The sequence below is a fragment of the Haliotis asinina genome, chromosome 10, assembly GCF_037392515.1.
Source record: "Haliotis asinina isolate JCU_RB_2024 chromosome 10, JCU_Hal_asi_v2, whole genome shotgun sequence".
Classification (NCBI taxonomy): Eukaryota; Metazoa; Mollusca; class Gastropoda; order Lepetellida; family Haliotidae; genus Haliotis; species Haliotis asinina.
Window position 1 is genome coordinate 25062943 of NC_090289.1, and position 17232 is coordinate 25080174.

Consider the following 17232-nt stretch of genomic DNA (forward strand, 5'->3'; position numbering starts at 1 on the left):
TGGAACAGCTGTCAAGATTTCTCTGTATTCAGAATGACAACCAACCCAATAATTAAAATTTTATTCAGCAAAGTGAAACAACACAATAAAATTCAAATATATTCTGAAATGTTAAAATGATCCATGGTGAAAATATGTGCATATTTGTACCATCTAGCAGCTTTTGTCAGTTGTGGACGAATATTCTGAATGATCCGTTCAGATCAAGCTGCTTTCTCAGTGTGCTGATGGTGAGGCCAGATCAACTTTATCTCTTGTTTTACCAATTTTTGTCCTAAGAAAACCTAAAGGCAGGAGGGAGGAAACAAGTGAAAAATCACCAGTCAAAGCAAAAACCCACACAAGTGTTTTTGAAGGCATTTCTTTTCATGTTCATGTGTGCTGTGATGCTTGAAACACTGATTTCTAACAACAATTGTTCGATAACTCAGTTTAAAATCCCTGAGAACAGACACCGCTGTTTCAGTGTCCTAAAAAAGTGCATTTGTGTAGTCGAGGTCTCACTCCTATATGCTGGAATAATATTGGGATTTTATTTTTTAAGTGGGGAAAATTTGTGTTTAATTTTTTCTTAGTCTCAAAAAAATATGTCAGGCACATGTGTAGAACAAGAAATAAAATTTGTCTGGCATAATGTTGGAATATATATCACAATTTGTGTATGCTGCTCAACATTTACCAGGGGTAATAGTATCACAATTGCCATCAACCTTTGCAATATTTACGTAGGTTGGCGTTTACAAAAGATATGAAAGACGGTGACAATCACCCACTGCATAAGATTGTTTGCATGTTTATCAGAATCTAAACATCCACCATCTCTTATAAAATAACCGCTATATAGCTGGAATATTGCTGAGGGGGCGTAAAACTAAACTCACTCACTCACATAAAATAATTTTTTATCTCCCATTTAATCATGAACAGAACAGGAAAACATGCAGCGATAATTTCAGTGCCTTACATGCAGGTCACTTCTATAGGAAAACATATTAATCTGCTAACCAGATTACACATTCATTGTCTGGAAAATGTCTGGTCCAAACATGTCTGACATCTGAATTCTGTACAAACAGATATATCCCCACGCCTGAATGTAAAGTTGATATTTAGCCAATTCATTAGTTCATAAATATACCTTATTTGTCATGGGACCTCTAATAACAAGGGCTTTCTGTTGGGTGTATGCTAATCCACCAAGGTTTATCTTCTGAACAGTTAAATAAAATCATCTGATACATCCATTTGCTTTTTCTTACCAATATCAAAGTCATTGAAATATATTCTGAGGAGGCAGTATGCCTTCTGCACAAAATAGGCAAACAAGTAGAATGATGTTGCTTGATAGCTGGGATTTCTTTCTTGCAACCAAAATTTGGTGAAATCTCACTGAGTGACTCTGAATATAGCTTGCTTTCTTCATTAGATTGAATTTTCTGATGACATTTTCTTTGAAACTTGACAGAAGAAAGGGAATGTTCTTATTTCTTTCACAAATATTATCCTGATGATGATGATGATGATGATGTACATATCATTTGAAATTTTGAATGAAGATACATGTTTGAAAATATCAGTTTAATACAAATAATTTGATAAAGAAATTTATGATTAAGATTGTCACGTTGATGATACTGACAACAATAAGTAAATGTGTGTGTGTGTGTGCGTGTGTGCATGTGTGTCTGTGTGTACCCATTCTGACCATCAGTTTCACTTCAGCTGCAACAACATTCACAGATACTAATTTCAAATAAGTATCCTACTAGAACCAGGATAGGCAGATGTTTATTTCTATGGACATGTTGGATAATACAGGGGGATATGGATACGCTCAAAGCATGTTTTTGACGTACTGCTTAGAAAAAGATACAAAGATTCACAGTCTGTCTACAGACATTTTTGTCCTAAATTCATGGCTTATCTATGGTAATAAATGGTAAGTACATAAGAACTGACTGTAGAAACAAAATACATATCATTCAGAAATGAACACCCAAATCTCTGAAACAAAATTATCAGATACAACAATAAAAACGTAAGCACCATTTTACAAATCTTGACTATATGATAAAAAACAGAAAAAGGTAAATGACGATGATGTATGCATTTGAAGAGGTGCAGACTGCTCCTTGGATCCTAGGATTCTTAGTACAAGGGCCAGATGAGTTCTGGTTGCTGTCAACTTGTGAAACGGAAACATTTTCTCATTGTAATAAGGGTAATAATTAAATCATATCTATGTTAAAAAGTTTCAGACCAACAAATTTGTGTTTGGAAGGACTGCTGAAGCATAGTTTGTGTTCAGTGAGTTGATGTTAATACCACTAATTACAGTATATTACAATGTCCATATTTTTGATGTGCCCAAGGGACATATCTCTGGTGAGAGAATACCAACACCCTTGATGAGTGGGCCAGTAAGCATTGACTACTCACAGAGAACCCATGAGCATAGGTATATTGTCATGGTGAAACGGGAATCAAACGTGCAGTCAAGCTTTTCCATCTTCCCAAGGGATATAACTCTGGTGAGAGAATCCAAGCACCTTAGATGAGTGGGGTAGTATGTGTTGACTACTCTCTATATCCTTTAAAGGGTTTCCAGCAAATGTTCAAATCTATGGCTGATTCTTTATTTTGATTTTGCACTTTTTATAGTATTCAGTTTCATAAATGAAATATTACATGTCATAGTCCATACAGTACTGGATCACGTTGTTGATTCATTTAACATAAATATCAGCATGACATGAGGAGCAGATAACGTAAATGTTGAAAGTAAATCCACCTTTATGTCATAACATATAAAATAAATTGATCTTTCAAGACAAAATAACATCTGCATTTACTGCAGGTAATTATACAAGTTGATATGCACTGTTAGTGAGACAAGATCAATCCACCATTATATATGCTGGACATGCCTTATCTTGTACACAAAAATCCTCCATAATCCCAAGATGCATGGTGTAATGGAAATGACTTTCTGATTATTGGATCCTATAAAAAGTCCTCAAGAAGGTTTCAACAACATATAATGTCTCTGGGAAGCAGTTAAAAGGTACTTAAGCTTATTTTTAGACTCATACCTGATAGGATAAACAGCTTCTGGACGATGTAGCCCTGTTTCAGAGGAATGTTCAAATTTGGCAAAAATGGAATTCCATGATAACAAGAATGTCTTATGACTGGAAACTAGACCATCTCATAGATAAACTGATGTCTGAACTTGAAACAGCATGAAATTGGAAACAAATTATGTCAGGAAAACATTTACATAATAGGACAAAGCTTAAAACTCTGAGAACAGCACTGTGACAATCCAAAACAGGATGACAATGTCCTCAGACTCACCCCTTCAAATACATTCATAAGCATAAGAAAATAAAGTAAGATATGTCTCATCACAAATTAAAAAAATCCTACATTTTAAGCAAAATAACTACCTATATTCTTAAAAATAAACTTTCTACAAGAATGACTGACTCACTGACTGAGTTTAGTTAAGGCCGCTTTTAGCAATATTCCAGCAATATCACGGCTGGGGACACCAGAAAATTGGCTTCACACATTGTGCCCATGTGGGGAATCAAACCTGGGTCTTCGGAATGATGAGCTAATGCTTTAACCACAAGGCCACCCCACCGCTCCTCTACAACAATGATGACTCGTAATTATTACTGAGTGAATGGAAAGTAATAAAAGATTATGATATTAAATAATCTGTCATTTTCAACTTTCATGGATGCAGTTCATTTACATCAGAATGAACCATATTATACCCACAGTGCCTGTGACTTGTCTGGAAGGCATGTACATGGGCTAAACAGATGAATAGCTTACAGACTATGCTCTTGACACAGGAAATAATGGTGGACTGAGGGAGACCAGTCAAAGTCCCCAGTAAAACTTATGCTGGTTTTAGGCCCAAACCTCACAACAGTGTTTAGAATATGAGTGAAATCAGTTAGTAATTTCATGAAATACACACCAAGTCTGTCATAGTTGACCACACTCAGCAATATTACAGCTATATCGTGGTGCCTTTCATTGGAAACTCTAAATACCATTATACATGTATACACTGTATATATTATCTCAACATTCCGGAAGTTTCCACTCGATACGGGGGATGATAACAGTATACAGAGGTAAATACTTGGTTACAGAGAGTTCATGCTTCAAAAGCTCCATCAGATAAAATATATATAAGCATGTATCAAAAACTGTTAAAACTATCAAATAACATGTTCACTATATACACATGTTGGTCATAAAGTAAATTCATTTTGATACATTCTCAAAATGTTGCTACATTCATCAGTAGGGAACTTGCATGAAATGATATGGCATGACATGGCATGGAATGAATGATCTGTCACCTGACTACCCACAAACAACACCCAATGATTACAATCACACATTGTCAGACATAGCTTAAAGCAGACTCACACAGCTTGGCCAGTCAAATCCATAAGCCAAATTTCACCAAGTTGTGTCGTCTGTGTTATTATTTGAATTCAACAAACGCTACAAATCGGTTGTTTGAACCTACGTTGATAGTGTGCTAGTGTGTAGAGCCTGTTCTAGTTTTTTCAGCAAGTTGGATGTGGCTCTGCCAGTCAAACTGGTTTGGGTGTTACATGGTACATGTTTACATGCAAATGCAAAGCATGGCTTCTTATGCTTCAAAAAAACACGTCAATTTTTCACGGGACGAAACAGAGTGTTTCGTGGCTCATTATCTAAGATGGTTGCATGCTTTGTGCATGTCGTGAAGGAGACACAAATCTTTAGTCTAACTTCTGCCAGGCTGGTTTGAGCATTTTCATACCATGGAAATATAACATCTTAAGATAATATGAGCTTGACACTAATATTGGCAGACTGAATAATCTATATTTGCTACTACCACCAAACATGTACAATGTATGGAAATCAACAGATTGGTATGACATGCCAACCCGTGTGAGTCACGCTTTAATCACACATACAGTAAGTCTGTAACACCTGAAAAACTGGAACCAAAATGGCATCTTTTGAGAACCTGAATGTAGATTTTCTTGGTGGACGGTGGTAAATTTGCATAAAACATGAAAGGACACTTTGTCACAGAATAATTCTTACAATTTGTAAGAAAATACATATATACATTTTTGAACAATCAGTGTTCAAAACTATCAAGGGTCCAGGTGAAATTGATTTGCTCTTATAGTGTTTCAATATCACTGAAGGGACTGACAATTGGAAATGTCGTCATTGAGACAGATTGACTGAGTATGATTTTACACCGCTTTTAGTAATATTCAAGCACCATCATAGCTGGGGACACCAGAGATGGGTTTCCCACACTGCAGCCATGTGGGGATTTGAACCCGCTTCTTCGTTGTGATGAGCCAACACTTTAACCACAATAAAGGCTAAACCACTACTGACCGCCACTGAGAACAATTATGAAAAACTGTTGTGTCATAGGTACTATCTTACAGTTTACTCACACAATATACAAACTGACATCTTCATTCATGAGCAGTTTTTAAAATATGTTAAGAATTAAATCAAATTCTGTTTTCGTTAAAGTCCATTACACAGATGCGTTAATATCCATCATTCGTGTCACTTCTTAATATTTATTGTCACAACTGTTACTCAAATATCAATCAATAATCAATCCCTATTTAGTTAATGATTATGAATCTCTTTAATCTGTATCAATAGTAAGGTCTAAATTAGTCATATGTTACAATAGGATTACGACAAGGATCCCTTCTTTCTCTTGCTTCATCTTGAACACCGATATGTTAACATTAGAACCAGTGCTTGCTGCTGTCACAGAGAGTTGTTTCACCAGAGACGTAGGTTCTAGGATGAGGAGGTTCTCGGTCAATGTCTCTGATCATAACAACAAACAATTTACATCAGTGCACTAGCTAATTGTTAACAGTCAGATTCATCAATCAAAATTCTATGCTCTTAGGCATCGTATTTTTCCACTGAAGGATATTTCAATCAAGTATTGCTGTTTGATCTGGAAGCCTTTTCACAACCTTTTATGATTACCTCTAATTCAATTTCAAACTGAAAGTCATCTTGGATGCTAACACCACAGATTGGGAATAATAACAACTGACACGGTGATGACATAGAATAACCACAGTCTGTGTTCAGCTACTCATCTACCCTGCAGCAAAGTCAACACAAAATGTCCCTGCAGGAACATGACACCAACTTTAACATTATGCAGATTGCAGGTCCATTTTATAAAAACTGAGTGAAAACATTTCCAGATCTAAAAAAAACATCAAGTTACCACAGGGACAATTCCATGTGTAGGATTTCAGTGTGCATACATTCACCTCACAATTTCTATGGAAAAATAAAATCTATAAGACATTAATAAACCATATTTATAAAAAGTAACAACCATCAAAAAAGTCTTTGGAACCTGCACTTAGGTCCAACTGGTCAACAGGGCAACAATCACACTATCAGGAATCATACATGCCCACACATCAAAAGCTGAATAATAACTACATTTATCAGATCCATTCACGAAGTGTATTCTTATGACTGAACTATATTACCTCTCTTGGAAATATCTTCTATCAAGAAAATCTGTTATTTCTATAACAACCTGGACTACACTTTCCCTGATTAACAAGAGAAGCAAATAATCTGTTGAATTCATGTATACTCCCCAGGGTGTAGAGAATGAACTATTTACATGGCAGGCAAACTCTGGCAAATATATTACTGGTAAAAATTATAGTCTATATTTTCTTGAAGCCATTATTTGTTTAAATACAGCATTTGATGCCATTTTAAAAACATTTGAAGGTTGTAAGTATCATATAGGCTCAACATAATTTTTGGCTCGGTATATTTGTTAATTAAAACTTATGGTATATTTGGGGAAACACTTTCTCAGTAAAATAAAGATTCTAGAACAAAGTCTTCAGTCTGTACTTTACTGAGGTGTATTCCCAAAGATAACATATGATACACTGGACAAATTTGAAAACTGCAGTGTTTTCAGTTAAAACTCAATTTTAGGTTTTAAAACATCTTGAGTTAGTGACCGATGGAGAACAGGTCACATTCTCAATGAAATTACATAGGCATACTCAAAGTTCTCTTTGTTTTTGTATGAATTACTGGAGTAACCAGAATTGATAAGAAAAATTATAATTTGGGAATTTAAGATACTTTTTTGGTTGACCCAGTGACTGAAAACTGGCTTTGAGAAAAATGGGAAACTATTCATTTCTAATTTGTATATAAAAGAAAACCATACAAACAGGTATCTTGAAACACTTTGCAGACTTGCATCAAATCACTCTTGATAATCTCCATGGTATACTTTACGATGAATCTCCACTATACCTAGGATGCGTTCACACCTGATAATTTTATAAATCTCCTTTTGCTGGATCTAAATTCTCACAGTTGCAAATCAGCTAAGCCACTGTTACAACCAAACTTGTCAGTGTCAACAAAGATGGTGTGAAGGTTTGCTCACAATGGGACTCAGATTTGGGGAAAATCATACAAATTGACATGCAAGAGCTCCTTCTACCTCTTTCAGAGTACCTCTGCATCATATGAGTTGTTAGGTTCAATCAGTTCGATAAGATAAGAAGCGAAAGTGAGTTGTGATTAGTACGCTCAACTTCCCAGCATAGACACCTGATTGGATAAAAAGCCAGCCAAGGGAGGTAATAAAATCATAGAGCCACAGATGCATCCAGAGTATAGTGGAGATTTATACCCTGGAAATTACTGAAGATGACATCAAATATGACATATTTGTTTTACAAATAAATCTATTTCAGAGACTAAAATTCATCTTTTTGTGGCCTGCTTGACTGTTTATTTTTGGCAGATCTCCTGGACTTGATGGAGGACAGTATATCATAAGCTTGCTGGATCTCTATAAACTTTTCTTGAGCTTCTTCCTTCTTCTTGGGATCTTTCTGCTTGTCTGGGTGCCACTGACGTGACATCTTCCGATAGGCATGGGTTATCTCCTCCTGAGTAGCACTTGCGCTAACACCGAGAACCTGAAGTAGAAACGGAGGTGAGGTGAGGTGAGGTGAGGTGAGGTGAGGTGAGGTGAGGTGAGGTGAGGTGAGGTGAAATGGTGTTTACAGTGTTCCCAGAAATTATTGAGAAAATCTTTGGTTTTTTTCTAATGATGCTAAGATTGGAAAAAGGGCTTTCACTATGCACTAAGCATACTAAATAAGGGAGACAACTCTTGAAGGCTTAGAAGGCAGCTCATTACGTCAAGAGTTATCTCCCTTGTCTGAGCAGACGGCTTCCTGTGTTGACATGGTAGAATTTACAGCAAGAGAGAAAAGAAAGCTCATTCTAGATGATTTTGAAAGGGGTGGGGCTGATGCTAAAGTGTTAGCTTGTAGACATGGTATTCCTCTGTCTACAGTATACAGAACTTTGAAGAATATTCAAACAGGAACCGGAATAGAGCACAAAGCAGGGGCAGGTCGGCCTAGGAAATTCAGTGTTGTGGATCGCCGAAGACTTGGCCAGATTGTGAGTAGGGGCAAATTGAAAAGTGTTGAGAACATCAGAAATGAAATGATTAGCAGAGGAAGTCCTCAGGTATGCAATGAAACAGTTAGGCAGGAATGACAGACTTAATTGGGTGAAAAAACGTGGAATTCCCTCGCCGTTGATGAAAGATGCACAAAAGGAAAAACGTTTAAACTGGTGTCGGGCTCATGAAAATCAAGATTGGGATAATGTTTTCTTTTCGGATGAAAGTTCTGTTTGGCTTTTCCCTAATTGTGTGAAAATTTGGACCAAAGATACTGTCAAACCTATCTACCAGCGACCAAAACATAGCCCGAAGTTTCACATGTGGGGTGGCATATCAGCTCGCGGAGTGACGCCATTGTGTGTTGTCACGGGAAACTTGACAAAAGAAAGATACATTGACATTCTAAATGGTCACCTTCTTCCGACAGCACAAACATTGTATGAAGATGATTGGATTTTCCAGCATGATAATGACCCAAAACACACTGCGCGCTACACAAAACAGTGGTTGTCGGGCGAAAATGTTCAAGTTTTAGACTGGCCCAGTTACAGCCCAGACCTAAACCCAACTGAGAATGTGTGGGGAGTCATGAAGGACAGAATAAACCAAAAGGGACTGAGAAATATTGAAGATATGAAGGCCAAGGTGGTCCAATATTGGGATACCCTGTCACACGATTACCTACAAACTTTGATGGGTAGCGTGCCTAGGTGTATTCAGGCATGCATTGCTGAGCGAGGAGGTCTAACAAAGTACTAAAACAAGACTGAGACTGTAAAAGGATGATGTTTTAACATGTTTATGTAAGTAAAACGCCAGAAGTTAATAAACATAGTGAGTTACATGACGCAACATGATTATCAATAATTTCTGGGAATTACTATAACATTATACTTATACTTCGCTCATATGAAGATGTGCATGTATGTGTATGTGTGGCTGCTTGTACTAGCTCTGACTTAAGCTAGTTTTATATTTTTTTACGGAGATACATTAAGCTTGAATGCCCCACTCTGACACGTCAGATTGACTCTGAGCTGACCAGTCCTTCTTGAACTTTATGCTAAGCACCAGGCAGATCTTTTGGTATAATGCAACCGGGGATCGAACCCACTACCTTCTGTCCTCTGGGCAGACGCTCTATGTGATAATATTCATATCATGATAGTATAATTTCTGGTGTTACTGTTATACTGTTATACTGTTATAGTACATCCCATCTACATACATGCTCAAAGACCTTTGTTTTTTCTCTCGATGTTCAGATGTAAATCTCAACACATCATATTTTCATTTTCAACTCCCTGTGGCTAATGTGGCTTTCCCATCCTTTTGAGGTAGCTGGGTGGGCACACAGTACCTTGTCCAAGTGTTACTACATGTTGTAATACACACAACTAGGTATTTGCATGTATTCATCTGCACTTGTACATGCATCACATACACACTACTTAGTATTTATTGATAATTCATGGTTTCTGCTCTGATGCTGCTGTCAAAAATTACGTTATAGCAATTTGAAATCTTAATCAGTAATTAACAAACTTTATAAAATATTTCTCCTTATATGTTTGTGTAAGTAATACCTATTGAGATGTAGTTTTTCCTGGTCAAATGATGGAGGCTATATTTAATTCCAGTTTCAAGCTGTCTCCAGTACTTGTTATTGATTACTTGTTAAGAAAAGCTTATTGATATTTTTATGATATTAAGAAAAAAACATGAAATCCTTTTTTAAGTGGAAGAGGAAATATTAGCAACACCAACCTTATATGCGTTTTGCTCTCCTACTGGATCAAAGGTCTCTTTGATTTCATCCCAGATCTTCCTCCAGCCATGTGCTTGGTAATAGTTATACAGTCGGTGCATGGAGTCTTTGGTTTCAGCCCAAGCTGGAGATTTAAAGAAGTTTGGAATGGCCTCCCTCAGAGGAATGTCCTCTCCATCTTTCGTTGTGATAGAGCCGTTAAAATAAATCACACATCCCCATAGAGCTAGATAAAGAGTGCCATAGAAAGTCAGTTTGCTGACACGTCGAAAAAAGCCTCGTTTTGGCTCTGGTTCAGTTCTCCATGACACACCCTTCCATTGAACAAAGATGGCTGACAGGAGGGGTGCTACAGCCACGTTGTCTGGATTAAGGATTAACCAGGGAGTGCCAATGTATGCCCCTAGTGCAGCCCAGCTCCAGGAGCCTTTGTGACAGCCAATGTTTGCTACAAGATGAACGCCTATCGAAAAAAATTACATTACTTTGAACACCCTCACGATAAAAACTGTACCACTAATAGTCTTAAGTTTGCATTAACAAGCATTTATATTGTCTTCTTGTCAAAATCAAACTTTAAGATTGTTAAAAATTCATATACAATGCATTTTCTTCTCATTAATTGACCAGCATGAAATTTTGTTTTACTACTACTACTACTACTACTACTACTACTACTACTACTACTACTACTACTACTACTACTACTACTACTACTACTACTACTACTACTACTACTACTACTACTACTACTACCATCTAACTAGTTGCTCACTGTAATCAGAATCTGATTATTTTTATCCCCAATATTCAATAACCGAAGCTGCCTCTTATTCTTTAGAAGGTTAACAATTACATGACTTATCTCACCGGGTACCCATTTTCTGCTGAGTGAACAGAGGTAATTTTGAAGAAACTCGTTTGCCTAAGGTGTGGGGCAGGACAAGTCCAAGAAAGGAGTCAAGCTATCACATATGGTCTTCCAACCAAGGACTCTCTGAGCTCAACAGTTATTCATCTCAGCTCAGTGCACACCACCAACAAAATTTATAAACAGACATAAACAGTAAGATCTGTGAAGTGAAAGATATAAAAATTGGATAAATGCCCTAAAATACAAAAAAGAGAGATTATTTTGAAACTTCACCTCACAACCATTTATGCTAGTTGATAGCAGACTAGAGCTTTCAACTCACTCTTTCCACCTCTTAACTTATTTTATCATCAAACGAAATACCATTCAATTTCAGAGTGACATAATTATGAATACAATCACTAATTAAGCACTTATACTGAACTGTAAATTCCATATGATTTTGTCTGATGGAAAACTGTAACCCATCCACCCCCATTTGAGTGAGTGAGTTAATATTCAAAGTCACATATGTTTTTCAGCCATATTCTGACTACCACATACACTAGATCTCAAACAAGTATCAGATAATTTCAAACATCTGATCAAGAAAGATGGTTACATTTTGACATATTACTTCTAAAATACTGGAACAGATGTTTTTTAAGTATCTTGAAGTTTTTACATTTGAAACTTCACAGACAAACAGAAAGTGGATTTGTGATGAATTGTTTATGATATGTCTCAGTGAGGGTATATATTTCAATCTATATTATAGAGAAACAGCTGTCAGATTCAAGTACAAAATAACAAAATTTTAATTTGAAGAATGTGCTAATGCTTAAGGTGAATACAGCAGCAATGGGTAACTGGGTCGGGTCGAACAATGCTGCTTTAGCTATCTAGTTTCAAAATTTCTACCTTTCCTATCCCTAATTGATTGGTTGATTGGTTGTTGTTTAACATCATCCTCAGCAATATTCCAGCTATATGGCGGTGGTCTGAAAATAACTGTGTCTGGACCAGACAGTCCAGTGATCAACATTATGAGCAATTAAATATGCAATTGGGATAGAATGACATGTTAATGAAGTCAGCGAGCCTGACCATCCGATCCCATTAGTCACTTCTTATAAGAAGCATCAGTTACTGAAGACCGATTCTAATCCGGATCTTCAGGGGTCCTATCCCTAATTGACATGTATCGCTGTTTTGAGCTTACACATGGAATACACATGAACAGACGCAGGTAAGAGGTAAAATAAGTAGAATTCACCAAATTTGAATGTTAATCAGTGTGGAAATACATGACAGGTTAAAAAGGTATTTGCAGATGTGAAAAGAGAAACAAGCAACAGCCCCAAAACTTGCCAAAAAATCAAACCTACACTGAGGTGAGTCTGCAGAAGGGGCAATACTTGATCCATAGTCAAAGTACCTAATGTGTTAACTCACAACTACAAACTGCTAATCCAAACGTGAGAAAATAGATATATGGGTATCTGAAAGATAAGACAAGAAACATCTCCCCCTCTCTGTAATATCCACAAACACCCCCACCTCATCCTTATCTCATGACCTGTTGGTCAAGTCATCTGCTGGTTCACACTGGACAAAAGAGAGTGAGTTTAGTTTTGTGCTGCCTTAAAGGGGCACTGATGCGGAGCGAATAATGTTCCTTGCCAATGGTCTAATTACGAAACCAAACTGCAAACTGGTCAGCGCCCACTCCCTCGACCATGACGGACAAAGGAACTGGACTCCTGTCCATATTAGCAGAATTTCTTCACCTAAACAGTCAAGAGGCCGGATGCCCATCATATGCCATTATTTAAAAATAGCAAGCCATTTGTTTCAGTCTGAAAGATTGCAAAGCTTTATATTTAGCTAGTTTTGAGTGTTAGTTCAGCTGTGATAGCAAATATCATACGTAAATTTTGGTAGCTATGTTGATTTATTTGAATTCGTAAACTAAAAACAATGACTTTGCCTTTGGTAGAGAAATCTGAAAATTTTCTTACGTAAAAAAACCCAACTTATTATACCTATTTACCCAAGTATACTGCAAATGCCAGTATGTATTCCTTATGTAACGAAGTTCCGTTGGTATCCTCAAAACAGTTTCGGCCCATAGGTGTTTTCAGGCTGCATGCAACACAGAGATTACATCTTCCATGCTGTAACTCACGTTTGATGGTGTAAACCTACACGTGTTATTTGTAATCATTCTTTGGACGGTCAGTTAATGAAATTAAAATGGTATAATGAGTAGTACCATCACTTCGGTTACTCAACAAAGGTTCCCATTTGGCATTTCTCCTGTCTGGTGTAAATACTCAACATTATAAATTAAGGCCTGTAATGGCAAATGTATTGTATGTTATGTAATATGTGCATGTATGTGATGCAAGAGGATTTATCAGCTGAGTTACAAAAACAAACATCGATCAAAGGATTAACCGATAACACACTGATTAATTAAGTACTTTCATCTTCTAGCGGATTTGTCAAAAGGCAGTGTGTGTAGATGTACTAATTCATACTGACTACACCCTGTCATAAAGTGCGAGTGTAAAAACACCATCCTCCCTTCAAAGAATTAACCACCCTTGCGTTGATTGATTGATTGCTCATTATTGGTTAACTAAATTACTTAGAATGGCGGATATCATACAATTAGTTGCCAGGTGTGCTATCTTGGGTGACCAATGAGAGGTTTGTCAGTTTTTCACCAATGTGAAAGGCGTGAAATGATGTGTTACTTTTTCGCAAATTAGACTGTTGTAAGACACACGATATAAAGCAGGATTATTTACCAGCTGCAGATGAATGGAATACGATTTCTTTTATGTGGATATTGATGAATACATTCCTGAACAAGGTAGTATCCTGACATTGTTGCTTTAAAATTAGTCTGTTTTACATTCATTATTTGCATTTTGTTTTGATTTATTTGTTGTAGCATTCAGCAGAATCTATATGACAGAAAACACACACTAGATCGCCTATGTATGTGAAACAGGATCCACATTGGCAATCTATACAATCAGGGAGTGTATATAGAGGTAGGAAATCCCTGATACAATGTATAAATGTTGCTGTCATGTTAGAAATGTACTATAAGTATAAGCAGACCGTGTGTTCTTTCAGTAATTTTCAAAATCATACAAATATACAATAAACTAATTAGGGTTATGAGACAAAATATAGAGACGTACATTGACTTAGCTATTTTTCTGTCCTAATAGTTTTTTACTATTTGTATCACTGGCAGATGATTAACCTTCAAAGTGTTTCATTTGTTTTCACAATACATTTGTAATGAAGTAAAAATGACTTCATCTTAGTTGATCTGTCTATAATTAAACTATCAATTGCGCACAAGGACTGCGCAGCAGAGGTCACGAACCAGTCACGAATTCTGGGATATCATCCGGGTACTTACGGGAGAAAAACAATAACAAAAGTTTACACCAGTCCACAGAAATTGCTCTGCATTAGTGCCCCTTTAAGCCGTATCCCAGCATTATCATATTGAGGGACACCAGAAAGTGGCTTCACACATCGCATCCATGTGGGCAATCGAACACAGGTCTTTGGCGTGACAAGCAAATGCTTTAACCAGAAGGCTACCCCATTGGAGCTTGACACCAGAACTGAACCAGGCTGTGTCACATCACCAGCAGTACTGTAAAATGGCTGTGTCACTTTGACACTATGTTCACATGTACCTAGTAATGAACCTGGCATTGTCGTTATCTAGTAAATCCATAATAAATTCTTTGCCCTTAAAACGCTCATTCATCATGCTGAAGATGAAGGGTCAGTACCACATATGGCTTCAACATGTACATTACTCCCCATGGGATTAGCAGGATCCTGCTACCCCATGTACCCACCTATAGCAGCCCCAAGTTGAGGTAGGGAGACGGCCAGGATGAAGCCCAGGTCCAGCTTTGTGCTGTCTACATACTGCTCAGGTAAGAGGGATCGAACAAGGTAGCCAAGGATGTTGCCCATGATTATCTCCCCTGCAAATCTGCTGGTGCTCCGAGAGGGTTTCCGGATGACACTTATTCTTTCAGAAAATTCCTTTTCCCAGTCTTCATCTCGGTTGCATTCTTGGACATACTCTGGTAATTTCCACAAATCTCGTATCCAGCCAAGTCCAAAAACACCACCTGAAATATGATCAGTCATGGATTTTCCATAAATGCATGATATCTAATATTACTTTCAGTCCATAGGCTCGCGACTTGAAAAAATATTGATTCACAGTACGAAACTGTCGCATTCAGTTAATAAATAAACAACCCTACAAACTTTCTACCCCCCTCCAAATAAAAAACCCCAACTCTGTAAACAATAAAACATCTCCATTGTTTAGTTGAAATTGTTAACCTCATGTATCTGACAAGTATCTCATGTATATTCTTATTTTTACCTGTGCTAAAGTGTTCATTTAAAGTACCTTGCTAATAATTTAAAAAATTCTATTATTTTATAACAGCGCTAGCACAAAAGCTGCAGCCATGGAACTATATATTTTATTATTAGGGGCATAACACTCTCACTACCTCTGCAGTCTAATTTCACTTCTCGTAAGAGGCTTATTTGGCTGTCTCACAGTCCCTGACTAAATAATTTTCCCTATTGCCTAGCATTCTCTGCAATGCTAAAGGTCTAAATGACGCAAGGTTCAGGATCACTGGGCACCCTGGGGCTCCTTTCAATTTAAATGGATGTATTTGTTGCAATCAAAATGATATATTCAGAAACTAGCGCTTTCAGTTTGTAGTGTTAGTGAAAGAAATGCATGCATCAAACATTGTAACAGTATTCCATGTCAGCTGCATCAAGTCACTAAAACAGAAGAGCACTGGTTTTGTATAGGTAACAGTTTAACAATTGTAACTTAATGTTTCAGACTGGAAGAATTTGACTAAAACAATGTACATCCTTCAGTCATCAATATACAAGAACAGTATTAGCTAATTAATAAAAAACATTTCATGACAATGCTTTACACAATTATTATTCACATTTTTAATAATGAAGATTAAGTGTTTCTCATTGTATTGTCATTGTAAATAGAAATAAAGTTTAAGATATACTGTCAGTTTTACTTTGTTTCTCATTTTGAAGTACATGAATAATACTAGGCACACATAATACTGCGATCACACATTTCCTAGATCATTAGGACTATTAGTCACATTATGACAGAATCTGATTTTCTGTATAAATATAACATTATCCAAATTCACACAATTAATTTAAGAACAGATTATATAAACAGTTTCATATATTTTCCTATGAAAAAAAGTGACAGAATTGTGTATCATTATGAAAATATGCATAGTAATTGATAGCAACGGTAAATCAAAGTTCTTACATGATTTTATATGCAGTTGTGCCACAATTTGAATCCTAAACTTGACACTGTCACATTATAATTTGTGCAACTTAACAGTCGCACTCTAATTTGTTCAATACCATTGTTTTTCCAAAAATTCTTTGGAAGCACTGTAATAGCACACGAGTTTCCATGTTATACAGCACCAGAAAAATTAACATACGTTAAATGTCATAGTGATTTAGTTTTATAGGGAACCTTGACATACACTAATGTACCTGAATGTAGGCAACTCACCTAAAGTCGCCCACCAAACAAATGCATGACGATCCCGTTTGAGATAAAAGTGATGCAGACCGACCCAACCTCCGAAGAACCAGAGGACGTATGCTATAACCAGCCGAGCCATTACGAAATGCCACGTTTATGAGGTCCTAGAGTTTATACACGACCCATGCCAGTCCTAGGTCATCTTATCTTCCTGAACGGAAATTCCCACTACTGCACATGCGCAGTCACCTGTTAGAGCGATAAAGCTATAAAAGTGACGTGTCCTTAGCCAATAGTTTGCGTCTGTTTTAGGGATAATGTGTGGTGTTTTTCTATAACTCTTTTTGTTAATAGTAGGAGGCAACACTGAAGAGTAAAATACTGAAATGAGAATAGTTCTACAACAAGTTATTTAAAGTAAC

General features: G+C 36.8%; 1 protein-coding gene across 1 annotated transcript; it reads right to left on the reverse strand.

Moving 5' to 3' along the window:
- Positions 1–7138: 7138 nt before the first annotated feature.
- LOC137298317 (dnaJ homolog subfamily C member 22-like) lies at positions 7139–17028 on the reverse strand. Its single transcript, XM_067830521.1, has 4 exons — positions 16838–17028; positions 15084–15365; positions 10331–10794; positions 7139–8063 (listed from the first exon to the last, which is right to left on the reverse strand). The coding sequence occupies exons 1-4, from the start codon at positions 16947–16949 to the stop codon at positions 7839–7841; spliced, it is 1083 nt and encodes a 360-aa protein (XP_067686622.1). The 5' UTR covers positions 16950–17028; the 3' UTR covers positions 7139–7838.
- Between the last annotated feature and the right edge of the window lie 204 nt (positions 17029–17232).

Excerpts from the sequence above, each read along its gene's own strand:
- LOC137298317 (XM_067830521.1), bottom strand. The coding sequence starts at position 16,949 with ATGGCTCGGCTGGTTATAGCATACGTCCTCTGGTTCTTCGGAGGTTGG. Across the intron at positions 15,366-16,837 it reads TGTTTGGTGGGCGACTTTAG|GTGGTGTTTTTGGACTTGGC; the intron begins GTGAGTTGCCTA and ends ATCATATTTCAG. Across the intron at positions 8,064-10,330 it reads GAGAGCAAAACGCATATAAG|GTTCTCGGTGTTAGCGCAAG; the intron begins GTTGGTGTTGCT and ends TTTCTACTTCAG.